At 34.7% G+C, this 22,632-nt stretch overlaps 2 protein-coding genes and 1 long non-coding RNA gene across 4 annotated transcripts in view; 2 read left to right on the top strand and 1 right to left on the bottom strand.

Moving 5' to 3' along the window:
• The window catches only part of LOC145686761 (asparagine synthetase domain-containing protein 1), a 26,292-nt gene extending 12,706 nt beyond the window's left edge, over positions 1-13,586 (bottom strand). The window contains exons 1-2 of one of the 2 annotated variants that reach the window (XM_081760415.1): positions 13,453-13,586; positions 6,582-6,782 (exon numbers count right to left, since the gene is read on the bottom strand). In XM_081760415.1, the coding sequence (XP_081616541.1) occupies positions 6,582-6,671 (90 nt within the window). In that variant the 5' untranslated portion in view covers positions 6,672-6,782; positions 13,453-13,586. Of the gene's footprint in view, positions 1-6,581; positions 6,783-13,023; positions 13,283-13,452 lie in introns of those variants that run through there. The other variant, XM_081760405.1, reaches the window with a different exon arrangement.
• LOC145686777 (uncharacterized) overlaps positions 13,353-22,632 on the top strand; it is an 18,266-nt gene continuing 8,986 nt past the window's right edge. Inside the window, exon 1 of the long non-coding RNA XR_014131649.1 lies at positions 13,353-13,404. This is a non-coding gene — a long non-coding RNA (uncharacterized LOC145686777). The remainder of the gene's footprint in view (positions 13,405-22,632) is intronic.
• Positions 13,764-22,572, top strand: Gmppb (GDP-mannose pyrophosphorylase B). The gene has a single exon (XM_081760427.1). It carries the CDS (start codon positions 13,851-13,853, stop codon positions 14,955-14,957), a length of 1,107 nt encoding a protein of 368 aa, XP_081616553.1. The 5' UTR covers positions 13,764-13,850; the 3' UTR covers positions 14,958-22,572.

Genomic DNA, 22,632 nt, shown 5'->3' with positions numbered 1-22,632 from the left:
CGAGAGTCTAATGTTTTGCCAAATAACTGCGGACCAGGAACGACGCATGATTCTATGCTGATGCCTACTTCGTCAGCAACTTCTCGAACAGTTAAACGACGGTTTCCACAAATTACATCACGGACTCCCTCGACATGGTCGTCATCTGTTGATATGGAAGGTCGTCCAGGTCTGATATCTTCACCGACCGACATTCTGCCCTTTACAAAACGCTTAAACCACTCATAGCCCGTATGCATTCGACTCGTAATAGTCCACCTCGTATGTTTGGTTAAGCACTTGAAATGTCTCTATAAAATTGCAGCAAAATTTCAGACGCTCACGTTGCTTTAAGCTCTCTTTTCGTCACTTTGTCACTAATCCAACGAACAGCTCGTGCATGTACTCACTTCAGCGGCTGTAGCTCGGCGACTGATGCTCATAAAAAAACGGGGTAAATGGCAGTTTGATGTCTAAACCTGCCACTAGGTGTTCTCAGTAGCCGCTGCGCGATCCCTATGTGGTTGACGCGATATTTCAAAAGTTCGGTCTTATTTTAAATACGCCTCGTATAACACATCGAGCATGATTTATATTTTTTTGATTTTCTCAGAGATCATGCAGTCTGTCTATGTGTTTATTTCGTGTTCACGTTTATTGCTCTCAGTTAGACACCAATTGCTGTTCATGTAAGCATGACAGATGGATGGATGTTATAAAAAGCAGAAAATGGTCAAAAGCTAAAACGTAAAGGATAAAAAAATCGTAATTGTTATATTTGAATACATACTCCAAAAAAAAAAAAAAAAAAAGCATCAACATGAGTGATGAACGAAACATCAAAAGAACCAGGAGAAAGAAGTAAAAAATTACTACCCTTATTCCAAATAAAAATCAACTATAATACATATGAGAACACTAATATTTCATAATGTTTATTTCTTTATCAGTGGAAAATATCATATGTATTTTGGAAACACTCCCTACAGACACAGCTCAAGTGACCTTGTTTCGCATTTACTGAATTTTATAAAATTACAATGGTATTTTCCGAAGTCTGTACAAAGTTGGTGATATTTTGTCTGCACCAGATAACGATGCCAGGTCCAAAGTGGAGTGACTTCAGTAGGCATCAACAAAAACTCACAGGATGGGTTGGTCGACTAAAGTACTGTGGTATGGATAAGGGATAACTTCCGAATAGAGAATGGATTATAAAAAAATATAAAATAAAAATTAAACGTAAAAAACGATAAAAGGAAATTGTCCTATATTTAACTCTAAACTTTACAATATGTTTCCAAAAAGATGATATACATTTTCACCATATAGTCTACTATTTGCTTTTAGCAATGAACATTTGCCTGCTTTGCAATGGCAGTCACTTAATTTCATCACATCGCCTCGTACATAAACACACAGCATACTTGACTTCCGAAGCGTCGACTGCAGACTAGGTGTCAGATAAACGGATACTATGAATCCCTGAACGGATAAAATGATTAGTCATTAGCTGTTTTTCGACGCCGATCGTGTCTATCATTATCGTCGAAGGCAGGGTTGTTTTAAGCTTGCCTGACACGTTAGAGACTAGCGCTTAAAACGGACAGACTATAGAAAAAGGAAGTTCAATTATTCTTTACGATGTTAAACACTTGCACCATCTTTATTTCTAGCCCACTGATTAATATGGGAAATGGGGGACTATTTTTTTTTTTTTTTTTTTGTTTTCTTTTTACTGCTTTGTTTTTCAAATCTACTTAAAAGTCCCTTAATTTTGAAAATTAACATTTTCTTACCTACAGGTGCGAGGTGAGTGATTTTATTTTATTTTATTTCATTTCATTTTATTTATTTATTTTTATTTGTTTTTGTTATATATAATTTTAATCATATATTGAGATGCATTTTTCAGATTACAAAAAAAAATGTTTTGTGAAAAACACTGTACATGCTAGCATCTAAGAAGCAACTTGTTAATGCGACATTCCAAAGACTAACAAGAATATAGGAACTAGAACAAAAGAATTATATACAAGAGAAGGATTTCGTAGTTTCTAGCTTATCAAAACACCTGGTATAATAACACTCAACTTAAAGAGGTGATGAAAGTTATAATGTAAACGTCACCACCAGTACAAAGAAATGTGTTCGCGCCTTATTACATTAGGATAAAACACCCAAGCTTATATTTGGACGAAGGAAACCTATATAAGGATCGAGATTTAAATTTAAACAGTTCATTCAAAAATGTAAACATTTGTGACTTTAAATTATATACATAACACAGGTAGGTTTGTAAAAGCTGATCAACCAATTTGTCTATGGGTTAAAGAAGAAGAAAGCAACTGAAGTAAAGAGAAATAACTTAAATTGTATGAAAACATGTGTAAATAGTAATATCTTTAATTGCTTCTAGGTTGGTATTGCTTAGCTGTATGTTAGATAATAGTGCAGCAACATTTCAAACAGTTATTATTGATTTTAGAGTTTTCAGTGGGAAAAAGGATAACCTGACTTAAATGTAAAAATATTTGTGAAGTCTATAACGATAATGTTAGATAGCAGTAGAAGAATGTCAATAATGGCTTTAATTAAACACCATCAAAAGATCTTGTTGGTACAGGTAGTTAGATAATTATTAAGTTGTTTTCATGCATACAGGAATATCTATGTAGAATAACACATATAAAACGTAAAGCGCGATAAAGAAAACTGAATAATCTTAAAATACGAACCTATATATTATTATGCGTAACAAAGTATTAATCTTTTAGTGCGAACCAGGTAATTAGTGACTACATATGAAATAATAATTGTGTATGAAATTTACGTTTCAAACCAAAGCTCTTCGTTAGTGTCTGGCTATTCAAAGCAATAGGATTGGTTGCCGAAATCATATCAAGAGCTCCTTCTTGGCTAAGCGGTTAATGTACGTGCCTTTAGAGTCGAGACCCAGGTTCAAATCCCGGCGCACAGTGTGCTATTTGATTAATCCAGGGGAAATTAACTGGAAAAATTGAAGTCCGTGAAAGAACGTGATTTTTAGTAGATTGTAAGACAAGGGTCCTATGAAGAAGAATAGCAATAAGAATTGTCATTACCTGAGACCGAGAAGTCGCATAAAGGCCCCAAATTCGACCAAAGGAACTCGTGGTCTGTAGCGTTGAAAATGACAGTCAGAAACCAAAGGTATTATCTCCAAACTTTGCAGTGTGTTTGGAATGACATTGTTGCGTATTTTTGAACTAGGTTTCACATGTTAGTCTAGCAGTGTATTGCGTCTGTGAACCTTCAGTAATAACACCTGATCTGTAACAATGTCACCATGTCTTATTTAACATTATCACTAATGCAGTGTAGATTGGAAGTCTCTTATACAGTCGTATACAGACGTCAGATTGATTTTAGTCCATGCACTAGGATGTGTACTAAAATAATATGAAGAAAAATTCTACGCATGCTTGCGCTTCTAATAATTATATATTTTTTTCAGGATGGGGTCCTCAATCTCTCGGCAAGCAATATTTGATATTTGGTCGTGTCACCGGAAAACAGCGTTTTGATAAGGTGTATAAACTTGTACCGAAAATAATCAGCGTGAAACACCTTTCTGAGGATGTTGAAAAGAGTTTAAAGGTATTTGTAAGAAGCCTATGTCAGAAAATTGAGTACAGGTGGAACACATCTTGTTGTCATTATGAACAATTTCTTACATGTGGAAACATAAATTTACCAGACACTGTTCGAAAGCAACTACCTTCTCCATCCCCTGACAAACCATCTGCTTCGTTTGGAAGGCCATCCAAGACATTCAGTGTGTTGCGAGAAAACAAAGAAAAGGAAGCTCAGAGATTTCGTCGCATCAAATATCTTGAAGCAGATATCCACTAGTGCGGAAATGAAGCTTTGCGAAGAGGGCACAAAGGATTCTGCGACCGTCGTGAAAGAACTATCAAAAACCTTATCCCGTCGAGGGACCAGTAAAAGTCAGTTCAGTGCCTAATGAGGAAAACAAAAAGAAGAGTATATCTGCAGATCAAGCTCTGGCACTCATTGTTGATGCAAATCTTTCAACTCGACAATACATTAAGTCACGAGGTTTATGGAATGCATACTGCGCATTGTATACGTATAGATTAGATGTAAAAGTATGGCGAGTAATAGGTCCGGAAATGGAAGATAAATTAGCCAATAGGAAAAAGTATATTCAAGAAAGATTTCGAAATGAGATGAGCCTTTTGGTTGATATGCTACATAATAGGGAAGAAACACCAATGTTGGTAGTTTAGCGCGAAGACTTTTCAGAAATACTGAATTGTCTGCTGCCATTACAGGTGTTAATGTTGGACTCATTGAACATTTTCATGTAATTTTAGAATGCATCAGTTGCGGTTTTCTCATTAACGCAAATGCTTTTGAGCAGTAGGTAGCAACAACTAGACATTTGTACTTACGAGATTATGCATGGTATCACATGCCAAGTAGCGTGCATAAGATTTTGGGGCATGGGAAAATTCTTATTGCTCCCTGTATTCTTCCGATTGGCCACTTTCGTAAGAAGCACAAGAGGCAAGGAACAAAGACACTAGAAAGTACCGAGAAAACTTCACATGAAAAAGCTCACGTGTGGATAACAACACAGATCTCATTCATAGACTCTTGATATCTTCTGATCCATTAATAGCAAGTTTAAGACGCAAGCCTCGGAAGAAGGCCGGCTATATATCGCGTGAAGTTCTTTCGTTACTTTCATAGCCTGCTTTGAATACAGATAATGTTTTCTTAGATGATGATGAATTTAATTCTGTGGGCCCATAAGCAAACTTTGTTTCTCATTATTTCCTAACAGCCATTTTAGTGCTTTTCTTCATATTCCTTGCTGTGAATACATTATATGTTGTTTCGTGCTTTATAGAACAAAACTGCCACAATAACTGAGATGTGAATATTGCAGTTATCTTTATTTATGTTAATTCATTATGTATAGAATTTTGTTTCACATTCTAATCAATGTCGATAAGGCGTGTCAGTTTACATTTTGTCAAGGAGACGATAATTAAGGGACAGTGTAATGCAAAGATATACCTAAATATATATCATTCTCAATTCCTTTGAACATATTTTACTAGCGTGTGATCCAGAACAGAGGAAGAGGGTGCAGAAGTCACACGACATAGGCCTAAGTAACCTTCTAATTCTGTATTCTCTTAATTCATTAGATGACGATAACCCCTTACAATATCAGCTTTAATTTTTCCAAATATTTAGTATCTTTACATACATGTGTTTGGCAATTTTTAACATTTTATATCTTAACTGTGTATGCTAATATATTTGTATTCACACATGTAGTTCATACGTTTTTATAATCGAAATCCATTCATTCAAACACATTTCTGTTTCGAGTTGACAATTGCCCACCCCAATAGCCTCTCACATGACGCTCCTGATGCCAATACTTATTGGTTTATACTCTACGACCAAGAGTACTCCCACCAGTCACATTTCACGCATATTGGTTCCGAAACTAGCTCCTCAACAATTTCGTCCCGCTAGAATCGTCATTTATCACACTGCGGGGGAGCATGTCGTTAGGATTCCACCTTTAATCAGTAGGTCCACGTCTCATATAGCCTCGTTGCTGAAAGGGACGTTAAACTCTAACACTACAACAAATCATACCAAGACCATAATACTACAATTAGGCTTTCTGGGACAGCTAAAATAGGTGAATAGTGTGCCTTTCCTTTTGTAGTTGGGGACGATGGTGAAAGTATCAACGATATTATTCAATATAATTAAATCCATTAGCTATGAGGAACAAAGGGTTACCCACGACTAAATCATCACTTTATTAATTTAAATAAATTTAAAGATAACGTACAAAGAGTGAAAAGGTGACTGACTGGACCAGGACTCGGACCCGGAACCTCCGGTATACTGTGTCGAAGTGTTAACCACTGCGCCACCCAGTCCGCTTCCCAGAACAGCCACTCTCTTTCTCTCTCTCTCTCTCTCTCTCTCTCTCGATCGGTGCTCTCCACTCGGACCACAGACCCTGCTGTGATTGGACAATCCCTGTGTTCATATATTGAGCACTTATGACGGTTGTGATTTCATATAGATGAAAGAGAAAACAACCGATTTTTTAACACACCATATCCTCTATAGATGTGAATTCAATAACATACAAAGAGTGAAAAAGTGAAGCACCGACCTCGAGAGTGAGTGGCTGTTCTGGGAAGCGGACTGAGTGGCGTACTGGTTAACGCATCGGCACGGTATGCCGGAGGTCCGGTCCAGTCGGTCACTTTTTCACTCTTTGTACGTTATTGAATTCACATCTATAGAGGATATGGTGTGTTAACAAATCGGTTGTCTCCCCTTTCGTCTATACGAAATTTAAAGATATTTAAGGATAGAAGTCAGTGGAGAGCTTTTGTGAACGCGGCACTGAACCTCCGGGTTCCATAGGCCATAGAGTTAGTTAGTTAGTTAGTTAGACAACACTCCAAAAGCTTTAGTGTATATTGGAACTATAAATTGAGAGAAACAGAACTGTAGTTGTCTAGTTACTTGTACAAATACTTTAATCATACCTCTGGTCCACCAAAAATGTCACCATTCCAAAGCAAAACATTTCCATCAGTATCTACATGTGGCTGCTTAACTGGTTCTCGCCCTTGCATCCATAGTACGTGCCCAACAAAATGAAGTTTCCAGTTCAAGTGTATATCCACAAGGTGTTCTGATGAGATATCCGGTCCCCTTCTTTGTAAACTGTCCTTCAACGCTTCCAACTGTTCGAAGATAATAAAAATAAGAATAATGAGAAAGATAATTTCACTGAATATACACTAGTTTCTTACAAATACGTTGCGTGACTTTTTTTTTTAAATTCTGATATTTTGCATGTGTACGTTTCCGTATGTTGTATTCGTACGCTTTTCTGACACACAATTGGATAATGATAATTATCACATCTGCTTCCTATGCCCATGGTGGCCAAATATTCAACATGGTGTGTACCAAATTGTGGAAAATTAATAGGGTGTTTCAAAACAACACCGACAACGTTTGGGAGGTGGTTCCTGGCACCAAGATAAGACAAAAAGTATAGACTAACTTGGCTACAGAAATTTGTTATTTCGGAATTATATGCTGCCGAGAGCATGGAAAAATGAACTTTAAAGGTCCATAGCTCCAAAACTATGGGACCTATCGTAGTCGGGTCATCGGGACCAAGTACTTGGATTAAACTTATATATCGTCTGAAAGCTCTTGCCCTGAGAAGTACGAAACCGTTTTCAAATAACGGGCAAGCCCACAACCTCACCCTACAAGGGGCCAGTTTGTTGGTATTTGTGACCCTATGTATGACACATTCGACAGAGTAAAAATGAATGTTACGACCCAGAACACGTAAGCATCTGAGCCCATTATGTTCCTTTCTGGCTCGTTGCTAGAACGTGACTCGGGCAAGGATTTGGTAATATCACTTTGCACCCAGACGTACCCATTTCGTCAGTGTTGCCAACGAATTGTAAATACAATGTGACAAATAGTTTCTCTACCACTGAACGTATATCCATGTAACGTGGCATAAACATCATTCGTCACTAGAGAAAATATACTGTGGACGTATTCCTCTCTCAAGGACCCCAGTTTGTCAGTGTTGCCAACCAATTGTAAAAGTGAGAAGGTGTAAAACAGGTTCCGTACGGTGAGAAGTTTATACACCAAGCTTGACAGAAACATCACTCGACACTATAGCAAGAAGACGTTGGGTGTGACCATTTCTCAACCATTCTAGGTTGTCAGTATTTACAATCTAATGTGAACATTACGATGTTGCAAGTGACGTGCTTGCAATTGAACCAATATATAACAAATGTGACATAAGCAACATTGGACAATGGAAAACCTAGCATGGGCCACAGTCTAATTATGTCCGCTAATGCTGTAGACTTCATGCAAAAATTTTGAATGCTCGCATTAGTTGGAAACACTGCTAAACTAGGGTGTTTGGGAGACAGGGACACTAATACTATGTTTTCCATTGTAAATACTGCTTATGTCACATTCGTTTTATATTCGTTCCATGGCAAGCACGCCATTTGCAACATTGTGATGTTTGCACTTGGTTGGCAATACTGACAACCTAGAATGGTTGGGAAATGGTCACACTCAACGTCTCCTTACTATAGTATCGTGTGATATTTCTGCCAAGATTGGTGCATAAACGTCTTATCGTACGGGACATGTTTTACACCTTCTCATTTTTACAATTGGTTGACAACACTGACAAACTGGGGTCCTTGAGAGAGGAATATGTCCAAGGTATATTTTCTCTAGTGACGAATGATGTTTATACCACGTTACATGGATATACGTTCAGTGGTAGAGAAACTATTTGCCACACTGTATTTACAATTCGTTGGCAACACTGACCACATGGGTATGTCTGGGTGCAAAGTGATATTACCAAACCCTTGCACGAGTCAGGTTCTAGCAACGAGTCAAAAAGGAACACAATGGGCTCAGATGCTTACGTGTTCTAGGTCATAACATTCATTTTTATTGTGTCGAATATGTCATACAGAGGGTCGCAAACACCACGAAATTCTCCCCTTATAGGATCAGGTTGTGGGTTTGCCCGTGATTTCAAAACGGTCTCGTACTTCTCATGACAAGAGCTTTCAGATGATATATAGGTTTTATGATAGTACTTGGTCCCGATATGGAATCATCCCTAGTTAGGAATTAATATATGTGCTATCCAAAAATACATGTTTCAGAATCCTGCGGTACTCATGCAACAATTTTTATAGAGGGAGTTTAGCTATGGGCATATAATTTAAAGTACTCACCAATTACCTCTACAAAAATTGTAGTGGAAGCACTGCAGGCTTCTAAAACACGGAAATTTGGATAGGGGATATACTAGTTCCTACGTGAAGTCTTGACCCGCCTACGGTAGGTCCAATAATATTGGAGCTATGGACCTTTAAAGTTCATTTTTTTATTATCTTCGGCAGCCTATAACTCCGAAATGACGGATTTCTACACTCAGGTTGGCCTACACATTTTGCTTTATCTTGGTCAGGAATCACCTCCCAAACATCGTAGGTGTTGTTTTGAAATACCTGTATTATTTGCCACCTCGTAGAAAATATGGCAGCTGTGGGCATAGATACTTATCAGAAACGCGTATCAATATATATGCAAAACAATAGAAATTTTACAAATGATGAAGCAACCACCATCCGATGATTTTCGATGAAATGATAATAATAATAATAATAATAATAATAATAATAATAATAATAATAATAATAATAATAATAATACACTGTTAAGAAGTAACATTAAGAATACAGTACAAGAAATGTAGCCACTATATATTACCATACAGACAAATTTACAGATAAACTGAATGATAATACAAAAGAAAATAGTACTAACCTTGTATCTCTACAGGAACTAAAATTTCTTTAAATAATTTCAGTCTCTACTACTTTCATCAGTAGCTTCTTAAAACCCTTCCCCAAATCCATTATAGATCATCTCATCTGGGAATTATCCCATAAGAGAAAAACGTCATTACCCGGAAATTTGTTGAAAGACCAACTCCAAAATACCGGAAAACTATGAAATCTTGTGCATATCTTGAATAAAAATGTTTATTTAACAATTACCTATTAAACTGACTAGTAAGCTTCCTGTGAATGAACACACTGCTAAAAACTAGAAAAAAAAAATTAATTGTATCGTGAAGCAAATGTATAATATAACCTATTTATGCTTCTCTAAAAATTACAGAACCATTGTACAGTGCATCGTATCGATTTTTCTTGTTTTCAGTTTAATAGCTAGTCGTTACAGGAATAGAATTAGGTATTAGATTTCTGGGCCTTCCGCAGTTATGGCCATGTTAGCCCGTCAAGTATGAGGGATGAAGTCCACTGGCGATCACATTGCCCGGAGAATTTTGAAGAAAGAAAGGAATAGCGAAGGATGGATGCGACTTGGGACCATTGTGGTATTTGCCTGGTGTGAATGGGGAAAATCTCACTCAGAATGGCTACCCTGAAAAAAGCTGTTACTTGTTTAGACCGAGTGTCCCCACTGGGAATCTGTGCTAATCATTACAGTTTCCAGGTATTTCTGGACTATTTTTTCAACAAGTTTCGAAGTAACGATGTTCTTCTCTTATGGGATAGTTATCTACAATGGATTTACCATAGGAGTTCCAAAACGTTACTGATGAAAGTAGCAGAAACACTGAAATTTACCGTATAGGGTCCATCAGCAAACGAATGAAAATACATTTTTGTTTGCAATTACATACCTTCGTACATTACATAATCATATAACTTATGTAATGTACGGTTACATAAGTTCGTAACTATATTTTCTACTAAATTCATAATTACACAACCTCGTAGTTATACGGGTAGCATATTTGATAAGACTTTCCATTGCTCGGATACTGCATTAAATGTAGGTTCACGTCTCAAATAACCTTGATTCTTAAAAAAGAACATTAGACTTCAAAGCAACCATATATTTAAAGTAAGGGAAATTTAACATAAAATCCATACAGTATGGTAGCGAACGCAAATTTACTTTTAGTTGCTTTCAAACTTTCACTATAACCTGTTTTATCACAAATATTATTCACGTGATATGGTAGATATTTTACATACATGTACGCAATTCATTAAAAAAGCTGCGAGAATCATCTAGTGCGAGAAGTAAGGACTAAGTTGTAACCAAAATTCTTATCGCGTATAAAACACTAAAAATTAACTGAAATTGTTAATGATTTGTCCTCCTCCTTAAGGTGTAAATTTATTTATTATGAACAGTTTTACAACAAAAGAATGAATAGATAAATGCATTCCCCATGAATAGATAAATGCATGAATAGATACAGTACTTCATTCTGCTACACTTACACGCTTTGATTATAAAGGATTTGGCTTACAAAAACTTCTTTATATATATATATATATATATATATATATATATATATATATATATATATATATGTACCCTGTTTGTCCGTCCATTCGTCAGTGGGACAAAAGAATCTCAAGAACTTTTAATGCATCACCATCAAATTTAGTCAAGATATACAAGGTTAGAAAGTAGGAATAGAATTTATCGATGATTGAAGGGATACCCGAATCGGAAGCGATAGAAATCAATCAATTCCGTTTTTTAAGTTGATCATTACAGAATAAAAACGGAAATGCGTATATTAGCGAAGAGCGATCTTCTGCAATCGATTAAGCGTGTCCCAAGATAATATTTCGTCTGCTATCCTTAACATTCTACTAAAGCTGGACGTGCTCGATTTACTACAACTTATGGTTTCAATACTGACCTACACAGCGCATAAGAGATAGCGAAAAGTATTTATTAAAAAAAAAAAAAAAAAATCGGTTTAGCGATCTAAGAATAAGTACCATGTACCCTCCTAATCTTCTATTAAAACTGGAAGTGACAGAAATGAACACTTCCAGCTTTTTTGTTGATCAGCATAGAATACAAACCGTAGTGGATAGCGAGAAGCGGACTTACCATTCATTACCCTACTTAGCATACTTGACACCATAAGTAATTGTTTAAAACTTACGATCTTTTTACGATTTGTGTACAAATTCAGCTTTCAGATGTCGCATAAAATTAATGCAAAACCACAAACCAACCAGTGCTAGGTGGTCACTAAAAGAGGACGAAATACCATCTAACGGAGTCATGACACGGCAAAACTATAAATATGCCACATTGACTTGACACCCAGTCTTCAGTTTCAGGCGCTGCTATCGGCTGAAGAAATTCCACTCTCTTTCGCTAAGGCTCTCTCGCTTAGCAGCTGCTGAACCCTTATTGGCTCAAAGCGTGGGCGTGTCGGGGTGTGAGCTTTAGTTCGCATTTTTGCCACGGCTCAAGTCATTTTGGCAGCACAATAGTGGGCCCACGCGATAGTGTGTCCAAAGGGAGCAGGTGCGTCAGTGATGGTGAGTTTATTCTTAATCGAGGGTAGTAGAAACACGTGGGTTTTCGCAATAATATGAGTTCTAATACCATTTCTAGTGGTTTCACACTAGTAACGTTGCACTTGTAAATATAAAATACAGTTATTGTACACCTCGAAGAAATACTCTGCTAATGGAAAAAAGTATTTAATACAGTCACCTTTCATATGCACCTACTTATTTTAACCGTACTAAACCAGCACTTGTAATGATTTTATGCTAGTAACACTTGTAAACCTTAACTACAGCTGTATTACTTAGTACCGTATTTAATTCTGCAGCCTGTAGAAATTTATTCCTTATAATCATAGACGGAGCTTGGAATTGTCCACCGGGCGGCAGACCTTTTGGTCAGTCTCGGAAGGTGTTTTTTTTTTTTTTTTTTTTTTTTTTTTTTTTTTTTTTTTTTTCGTCAAAAAGTTGAGGGGCAATGCCCCTATAACTCCGCCCATGCTTTTAATGTCTTTCCACGCAGAGTATTCGATTTTTTCCTGTAAATTTTGTAAAATGTGGTGTGCTTAAAGCTTAACCAGCACCCTATGATTAATAGCTTCCTTATAGGTGAATCCATGCTTAACAAATTAGACTTCCATACAGTAATTACCCACAGAAGAGTAATTGATTCGTGTGTAATTTGAAAGGACAATGGGATAAAAATACACTGTATGGAAGTTAGATATATCTTTAAAAGGCAGTGACCGATTTATACAAACTGTGAAGTGGAAACTCTGGTTAAATCTAACGTACCCTAAAATTAGCATAATTTTAACGTTTTTTTTTTTTTTTTCAAAAAGGCTGGCCCCAGAAACTAAACATATGCTTAGTAAATGTTTAGGTTCTCAATGCAATTATGGTACCGGTACGGTAATTTAGTAATAACTAGCCTTGTACTATTTATAACTAGCTTATACATTTTTTTTTCAATTCGCCTTTATTTGTATGTTTTCTCCCTCTTTCATTCTTTTAAATAAGCGAACACTTGAATAAAACTTACAACTTTAGACTGGCAACTATTCTTGAGTGTCGTATCAGTACTTGTATTTTTTTCGCCATATATTAAAGAGCAAAATATTCCACACATTTTTTCTTCAATTCGTAATCCATAAACAGACACACATTGTACTTTACAACAGTGTTCGTCCAGTTGGAGACAATAAACTTGCTGTCAAGGCACTAGTGTTCACAATATTCATGTATAACATATATTGATTCCATAATTTACTATGTTAAAACACAGGTATGCTAACATCACACGCGTCATCGCATGCATTTGTTATTCAGAATAAAAGACAAACGAAAATGCAATGAACAATTGACAGTGCTTGAGCGTCGAACTATAATTAGTGTTTAGATGTAGCCATTCGTTGTGGTGCAGGTATGGATAGTTTATGAGAGAAGAGTGAATACATAGCGAAATAATTACCTTTTCCTAAGAAAGCATTGTCTCATATAGTTGTTTCCCGTATGCGCCAAATGAAAGAGTTAATTTACAATTTTGGTGAGTTGGCGTGATGACGTCAGAAGTAAGTGTGCGTGGCGTTGGCGTGTCAATGAAAGTGTGGATAAGACGAGTGTGCATAGTGGGAGTGGTGTATTTGAACGTATAACTTTATTTACATTAGTAAAAGTAGTTTTGAAAGAAACCATACACTTCTTTCGCTGAAATCAAGTTGACAAAAAGCGGAAAGTGCAGTACTTAATAAAAAATACAAATTTGTATAAACAGTTGTGATTAATTTTAACGATACAAAATTACTAAATTAACCTACTACAAATTTATATGTACAGTTGTGGCTAATCTAGACGATACACAAGATCACTATGTGCGGCGATTTGAAATTAGGTAAGATGAAAGCTTTGATCCTTGTTGGAGGTTACGGTACAAGGCTGAGACCTCTCACACTTAGCCGGCCGAAACCGTTGGTAGAATTTGCGAACAAACCAATGTTGTTGCATCAGATCGAAGCACTGGTTGAAGCAGGTGTAACTCAAGTGGTTTTGGCTGTTTCGTACCGGGCGGAACAAATGGAACAAGAATTGAGCAAAGAAGTTGAAAAACTTGGTGTTAGCCTTGTTTTTTCACACGAATTAGAACCACTGGGTACTGCTGGACCTTTGGCGTTAGCAAAAGACATCCTTGGTGCTAGCGACGAACCGTTTTTCGTCCTAAACTCAGATATCATATGCGATTTTCCTTTCAAAGAAATGGTGTTGTTCCACAAAAACCATGGAAAAGAAGGTACCATAGTTGTTACTAAGGTGGAGGAACCCTCGAAGTATGGTGTTGTGGTGTACAATGAAAGAGGCCAAATCGAGAACTTCATTGAAAAACCACAAGAGTTCGTGTCTAACAAAATAAATGCTGGAATGTACATCTTAAACCCGTCAGTTTTGAGAAGAATCGAATTGAAACCTACAAGTATAGAGAAAGAAGTTTTTCCCTATATGGCTCGTGATGGAGAACTGTTTGCACTTGAGCTACAAGGATTTTGGATGGATGTTGGACAACCTAAAGATTTTCTCACTGGTATGTGCCTTTATTTAGGTTCTGTTCGACAAAAGCACAGTAACTCCCTTTATTCTGGCTCTGGCGTTGTAGGAAATGTTTTGGTTGATCCCACAGCAAAAATTGGAAATGGTTGCAGAATAGGGCCTAACGTAACAATTGGTCCAGATGTTGTTATTGAAGATGGTGTATGTATAAAAAGGTGTACAATTTTGAGGGGCGCACATATTAAATCACATTCGTGGCTTGACAGCTGTATCATAGGTTGGAAGTGTGTTGTTGGACAGTGGGTCAGAATGGAAAATGTTACAGTCTTAGGAGAGGATGTAATAGTTAAAGATGAATTGTATGTAAATGGGGGTCAAGTGTTGCCTCATAAATCGATTGCAAATTCTGTTCCAGAACCTCAAATTATTATGTAAACTATAAATGCAACATACACTAGAAATAACTAGACATACTTTGTGGATTTTTTGCGTTCTTTTTAATTAGAAGGGAAGGGGAATAAATCTTTTTAACTTCCTAAAAAAAAAAAATATCGTCATTAATTTGAATACATAAGAGAATATACTACAAAATATGCTAGTATTTTGTAAATAAAACAAGAAGAAAAAGAAAAATGCTTACGAAATTCAATATGTGGTACATTATAATAAATTACATGGTAAAGATATGACAGGCTGTTGAGTTTAAAGTATAAGTTAGATATGGCAAAGAAAAAGCCATACTTCGTATATGTTGGTATGGTTGAAATGGGTACTTTTTGTGAATATGTATAAAGAGTGTATGATACTTCGTGTCTAAAATTTCTTTTGAGTGTGTTAGTTGTGTGTGTTTCCAGAGGCCAGTAAATTACGTATATATTATGTAGTGAAATACATATTTCAAAATGACATTATTGGAGTATTTGCTCCAAAATTCCAATTTTATACGATTTTCTTATGTAAGAAAAGATTAATAATTATAGGTAGTGTAGGACGTTTAAGGCACTGAGTTAGCTAAGAATAATGTGTAACATTTGCACAAGTAAGTAATTACAGTTTCTTTTAGCGGTGTACATTTTTTATAGGCTGTATAAAAAATGTTTTGAGGTATTTAAAGTAAAATGTATATAGAATTCACTAGTTAAGAGATGAATAGTAGTGTCTTTACGCTCTTTAGTCAGAGTGGTGCTATAGTATTGAATGTAATACTATTCGAGAAATGGGTAATATGTGATTTTTATTTTTAACTTAAGTTGGGACATTCTTTCGCTCTAATTTGAACAGTAAGAAAAATATGAACAAACTGTAGCTACTTCAGCAGAATTTTGTTGTAATGTAAGACGATAACAGTAATATCTGCGCTTCCACTGTACTTACCTTAAACAAGGTAAAACTAATATATGAAATATGTAAAGTAAAAGGTATATTAACAATCATAATTCGTCAGAAAAGCAATGCAATTTTTATCCCCTTCTTTTAGCTCATACTGATATTCAGAACTTAATTTTGGCGTAGCTGTTAGAAAAACTGTCTCTCGGACTGAAGTAACACTTCACACTTCTTAAGACTTAACAATAGTGTCTAATTAGGAGTTTTCAGACTATAGCTTGCGTTCGAATTATCTCTATTATATATTCTACATTTTGCATTTCTAAACTATTTTCGTCAAGTCTAGCTTTAATATCGCGCGAAGGTGTTTTATTACGAGGTGTGTTTGATTTTTTTCTTGATTTTATTTGACTTCATCGTTCTATTCATTTGTGTAGGTCAATTTTTCCCCTATTTCTACCAGCCGGAGATGTTCATTAATTTTTTTTCTTTCTTTAATGACAATATCTCATCAATCGTGACCTATGCTCTATACGTTTATGATTTTGAAATTTTTATTTTAGTGAAGTAAATACAATTGGAAACTCAATTCAGATTCTGGAATAACTATTACAATTTACAACCGATAAACGAACCTTTATCCGTTAATTCTGATAAATGATTTGGTTATGCTAATTAATAACAGGGTTGTTGGAATTTTCTCCAGAAAAAAAAAAAAAAAAAAAAAACTGTTATTGGATAAAACCCACCTCGTAAAATATACTTCAAAACTTGGATTGAAATAATAACCTTAATGTGATCAGAGTTTCTTCAATCATATTTCTCAGCACACGTCTAGTTTCAGAATTTACTTTAAATAGGTATTTGTCAAAAGGAGATCTCCAGCCAGAACAATACCATTAACAAAGAAAGAAAGAAAAAAAAAAGAAGATTGGAAATTATACACAACGAATTTACTTCGAGTTCGATGAAACACGCTGTAACAATGTTCAACTGTAATCTAGGACGAAAAGCAGTGCGACTACCTTCCTTTATTTTTGTACCACACTCGCGTATTAATGTAAACAAATAATAACATGTCTTTCTACATGTGTCAGGTAATTACAAATCGAAAATGCTTCACTTAAAAAAAAAAAGGATTTCTCAACACTACATTTGGATAATCTCCCATACACAAACCATGAAGGAAACAAAACACAAATTAAAAATGAAACAAAATCCTCTCTTATGATGATTACAAATGTGCAAACCAGACTTTTCAATTTTTAATACCATAATTTGAATCAAAGACAATACAAGTGCTTCACTTAAAAAAGGAAATTACTAAAGATCTAGCCCCAATTTCTCAACAGTATACCTGGATGATTACACACACAAAACGCAAAATAATTACTCCCTAATTCATCTTGACTAACTGCTGGAAATATGTGACATACAGTACGCATATCGCATGTAGCGAAGGTTCATTTATCATAAAATATTGTAAGAAAGTAAACTGTCAATTGAAAATAAGGTATAGGAAAATGATTTGTATTTGCCTGACATGTTTCGAGAAAAGTTAAAAGAAATCTCCATGGCTGACCCTTGAATCCTGAGTGAAATGGGGGCTTTATTTCGATTTTATATTATATCGAATTACCCACCGCTTTGTTATTCTATAAAATTGTCTACATCCTTCATTTTAGAAATCGAAATATAAGCGAGTGCCAAGTGCAAAATGTATCCCACGAAACAGATAGGTCTTCACGGATTCCCTTTGTGCGACAAGGAAATTTAACAGTTTCATTCCAAATGTGTACAATCAGGGTTGGCTGGTTTAAACCAGCTGTTTTTTTTTTTTTTTTTTCAAAAAAATACCAACTGGTTTAAATGAAAAAAAAGAAAAAAAAAACGAAAAATGCTTTAAATCGTGTAAACTTAATGGTAACCTTTCCACGCATCAAGCCATACGCATTACGTTTATCTACTTTTCACCATTTAATCAAGGGGTCCCGTGTTTAATTCTCGGTCGAACCACAACCTATCTTTCAAGTGTAAACCAAGTAGCGATTCGGGGTGTCCCTTTAAGCGAAAGTCTTCTCCGTGATAACTTTGGAATTTCATAAGGATGTTAAGCCTAAACATACGAAAGGAAACCAAATTATATATTTCTACTTGAATGAATGCCTGTTTTATAAAGAAGCCAAGGTTGCTTAAATATATTGATAGAAATTGACAAAATTTATCAACTGCCTATGTAGCTTCCAACATCAACTTGGATTTGACTTTGTTTTAATTTTATTGAATGATATCTACATACCAAATTTGTAATTTAATACCTCAGTTTTAGCGTAGTGATTATGGTATGTTAACCTGAAAATTTTACATACAAATACATTTAAAGTAATAACAGGATTTTCCCAATGTCTAAGGCGGGAGTTTCCCGATTTATATATAATTCTACTTGTGTAATTGTTTATCTTTTTGTCCTTTTGAAATGACTCTTGACAGTTATATTAACACGTACGCCTATGTAAAGATCAGTGCAACGTATTTTTTATCAGGAGTCCTTCGTGAGTGAGTCGGCAATCGCATTTGTGACCAATTAGTCCCGGTTTTGATGTCCAAATGGACAATTTCTCTTGGATATAAGTCGAGAAGAGGTTTGGATTCCGATTTAAGCTTATGTGACCCCTTCCAGGCAAAACAAACCAATTTCTGTCCATATCTAATATAAATACATAGAGTAAATTATTTAAACCATAAAGACCGGGTTTAAACCAAAAACCTTTTTTTTTTTTTTTCTTTCTTCAATAAAAACCATGGTTTTTGCCAACCCTGTGTACAATAGAATATGAATGCTTGAGTGGTATCTAACTAGGAATATGGCTTTAAATGTACGTACAAAATTTAATAAAACGGAATTTTGTCCAATAAGACCCACTAGGCTTTTTTTTAATGAGTTTTTCACAACCCTGATTAATAATCAGTAATTACGGCTACAAAATATTTTCTTTTAATTATTTTATTCAAAAGTACTTTAAAGACCTCTTTCCATTCTTTACATCATGCATAAACTTAGAATGCATGGCATGGGACAAATTGATTCAGAGGTTTTTCACATAAGCAATTCGATAGATTCTTTTTTCCCCTCAGCAAAAGTTAGCTCTCTCTAAAAGTACTCTATATTTCTTTTGTGAAAGTATTTCTTTAAGTTATTAGTCAGAAACCTTACGATGAATACTGTAGTATGAGTCGAAACTGTATAGGACAATTTTAAGAAGACCCAGTAACTGGTAAATTTTCAGTCTAGACAACATGCGTCAATTTCTGTTGCTAAATCAATGTCTTTTGTTTTAAACAGTGTTTGCTGACACTTTCGTTAATGACTTCTAAAAGTTATTAAACTGGAAATCGCGTATAGCATCTTGTCAAAGGTGAACTGTTTCTTAAGTTCTTGTGTCTCAGACCAATACCTAGAACACTGATTTAATACCGAAAATGCTATAAAATAACCTTCCATTTAAAGATTTTAAATTAGATGCGTTTAATTAAATTTGTGTACCTAGGGTAATGGGAGGCCTACAATTTTATGACTGTTATTGAATGTGATAAATAAATTTTTACTTTTTTTCATGCAATTTGAATAAATTCATGTAAGTTTTAAAGATCATCCTTAATATTTTCCTAAAGAGATGGACGAGCTGATTCATCCTCAGGCTGATTTGACATTTTTATTACTGAACATTGGTTCCTAGACTAATTTCTAAGAACTTGTTTCTATGTTGTATAGCATTTCGTTTGTATTAAATGTTGTGCAGTGTATGTCTTTGTGTTTTAAAATTTTAATATAATTTAGCTTTAGAAAGCAAATGTTTAATTGATGTTCGTTCTTTTTTTAATATTTGATAGACGGTCAGTACTACACACATGCATAGTTTTCTTCCTTTTTACCATGTAAAAGTTATTATTTTTACTAATGTGTAATACCAATTCCAGAGTGGCTTTATAAATACAAGGTGCTATCAAACGAAAAGATACATTCCAAAATATCCTGAAGTACTGTTTCGTGAGACGGTTACGGTACTTCGTATGTTATGTATATCCACAGATGTATGTGGCAGGACATCAGTGCATGCGTATTATTTCTCAGGTGGCGAGGAAAAGAACAAGAAAATGATTTTTCAACGTTTCATCGCCACCTGAGAGACAGTGCGCATCAGCTGATGCCCTGCCGTAGTCAAATCACATATACGTATAAGTGTACACAAAGCACAGGAGGTAACTGTCTCACGTAAAAATGATTTTGTGATATTTTGAAATAAACCTTTTAATTTGATGGTAGATATGTATATTATTTTATATAATTTCTAATTTTGAACCATGGCTATATTCGAGCTGGAACACATTTATTCTGAATGTGTTTGGGTGAAGTACAGTCTTTCGTTAAGCATTTAAATGTGTATATGAAAATATAACAACTGTAATATTTATTTTATTAAGAAAAAAGGGAAATAGAAAAAAAACAGGCTTATTTCACTATATCCCTGTATGGGTAAATGTAATTGTTTCAGTATTTTAACTGAAAAGTGTAAACCTTGATAGCATCATATTTTTTGAAGATTTTGAGGTAAAAAGTCCACAGTAAGGATATCAAAGCAACACTGAATAAAACATTTTTTTTTTCTTTTTTCTGAAGTGGAAGGTTGAGCATCATTCGTGCGCACTGAAGGTTTCTAAAGCTTAGAAATATTTATAATTAGCTTGCCTCCCTAAAGCCTTCAAAACATCTTCTCTTATCTTTGTGATCAAGTTGATAATTTAAACCAAAATATTGAGTAATTGGGCTTGTAAAATCCAGGTCGCTATGACAACTAAACATACGAATGTGGCACCTAGGTTTTTTGATGTCAGTTTTCCAAATCTTACCTTCCTGTAGTTCTGATTTCTGTATGCTTGAATGGATTAGATACATAATACAATAAATTCATTATATAGTTTAGCGTTTCCAATTTACCTCGAACCTTAACATGAATGGCTCACCACCAGGGGATTATGGTCCATCCAGAAAAATAGACAATTGGTATTTCAGTGCTCAAACTATAAGATATGTAAATGGGCATAAAACTTGCCTTCAGTTGCTTTTATCTTAGCCTATACACTAAAGTAAACCTGTATTTAGGAAAAGTGGCTCACTTATATCTTCTGTAAGTAGTTTAGCTCTTAAAACTGGCACCTGGATCAGGACCTTTATTATTATTTATTCCTGGTATATATATATATATATATATATATATATATATATATATATATATATATATATACAGATTTTTTTGCGTTCTCAATGCAGATAACGAAGGAATGAAAGAAAAAAGTATTGCAAAATGTAAATGATATACGAGGATATGTACGAAACAAGTATCGATGAAAACCAATGCTTTCCTGAAATACATATTGGTAATGAGAAATTCAGGTTGTGAATGAAGGTTGATTCTGTAAAGAAGGAAACTTAACGAAAATCGCACTATGAAACCAGTATACACGTTACACTTGCGTCCAACATAGAAGTGTTTTTCTTCTTTGGTCCCCACAGAGAAATTGCTGCGTTATCCGATCTTGTCGTATTTTGATGATGGGTTTTCATAATCTTGTTTTTGTTCCTAGTATATAATAATCATTTTTCTTCGTTGATGCAAATTAATAAACAAAGTGAGTTGGGTGAGAGATCTATATTTATGTGATAACTCGTTCTTCAATATGATCTTCATTTTATTTCGATTTCTGTATTCATGTGAAAAAAAAAAAAGTAACAGCTCAGTGAAGTGTGTATTATTACATGGTACATAATTTAGTACTAATTCTTGCCATGAGCGGTGTTGGTTGGGAATCACGAAAGCGAGACCTTTGAACAACTCTCTTGATTTTGTGGCACAGCATTCTTGACAATAAATTGATGGGCTTTTGTTTGTAGTACTTTTATTACTTCATTGTAATGTGGGAACTAAAATTCTATATGGAAAACAATGTATAGACTTTCCAAAGAAACAATAAGTGTTGAAAACATGTTATATTCTGACCTTTTAAATAGGAAAACTTAATTCGTAATATCAGTTTTGAGTACGGGTTAAAATATATAAGGTTTATTGCGTTTAAATTTGAGAAGATATACGTGTATGTGAAGTTTTGTTTAATCTCGAACTTAATATGAATGCACCTGAAGACTTAAGCAGTAAATTTTTAATCATTTTCTATAATTTTGATGTGAACTTGCCGAATTTTTATATGCTTAAACGAGATATTGTCTACTGTATAAGAAGATTCAAAATTAAAATAAGTGGAACAAGGAATATTTCCTTTTCTGTCTATTATACTGTGAATCTCGCAGTGGGGATTTGTATTAATATAGTAAAATACCATTTCTGATTGTAGATTTTTTTAATTAACTAAAGGAGAAGTACAAATGAATTCATGACTTTGTTTTCGTTTGTTGTTTAGTTTATGTGTAATGCTTCGTTTACCCTGTACTATGTTTTGTTAAGTTTGATCTATGAATATAAAAATGTGTTTGTTCTCCGCAATATATTTGTGTCATTTACTTATTTTGTTGACGCATGCATGTCGGATCGGTATGTGCATCTTTAATTTTTTTATAGTTTTTACAAGGAAAGTGGAAAGTATCAGTAGTGTGAAAACTATATATTGTAAGTATTCTAAAAAAAATATACAGAATATAGTTTTAAACACATTAACTGTCGATCAGAATTTAAATGAAATAATTGCTGAATTTTCTTTTCATTATACCGTG

Source organism: Thermobia domestica, chromosome 1, assembly GCF_964235325.1.
Source record: "Thermobia domestica chromosome 1, izTheDome1.hap1.1, whole genome shotgun sequence".
NCBI classification, from domain to species: Eukaryota; Metazoa; Arthropoda; class Insecta; order Zygentoma; family Lepismatidae; genus Thermobia; species Thermobia domestica.
Note: the sequence above shows the minus strand (reverse complement) of the source record. Positions and strands in the feature narration are given on the sequence as shown.

Excerpts from the sequence above, each read along its gene's own strand:
- Gmppb (XM_081760427.1), top strand. The coding sequence starts at position 13,851 with ATGTGCGGCGATTTGAAATTAGGTAAGATGAAAGCTTTGATCCTTGTT.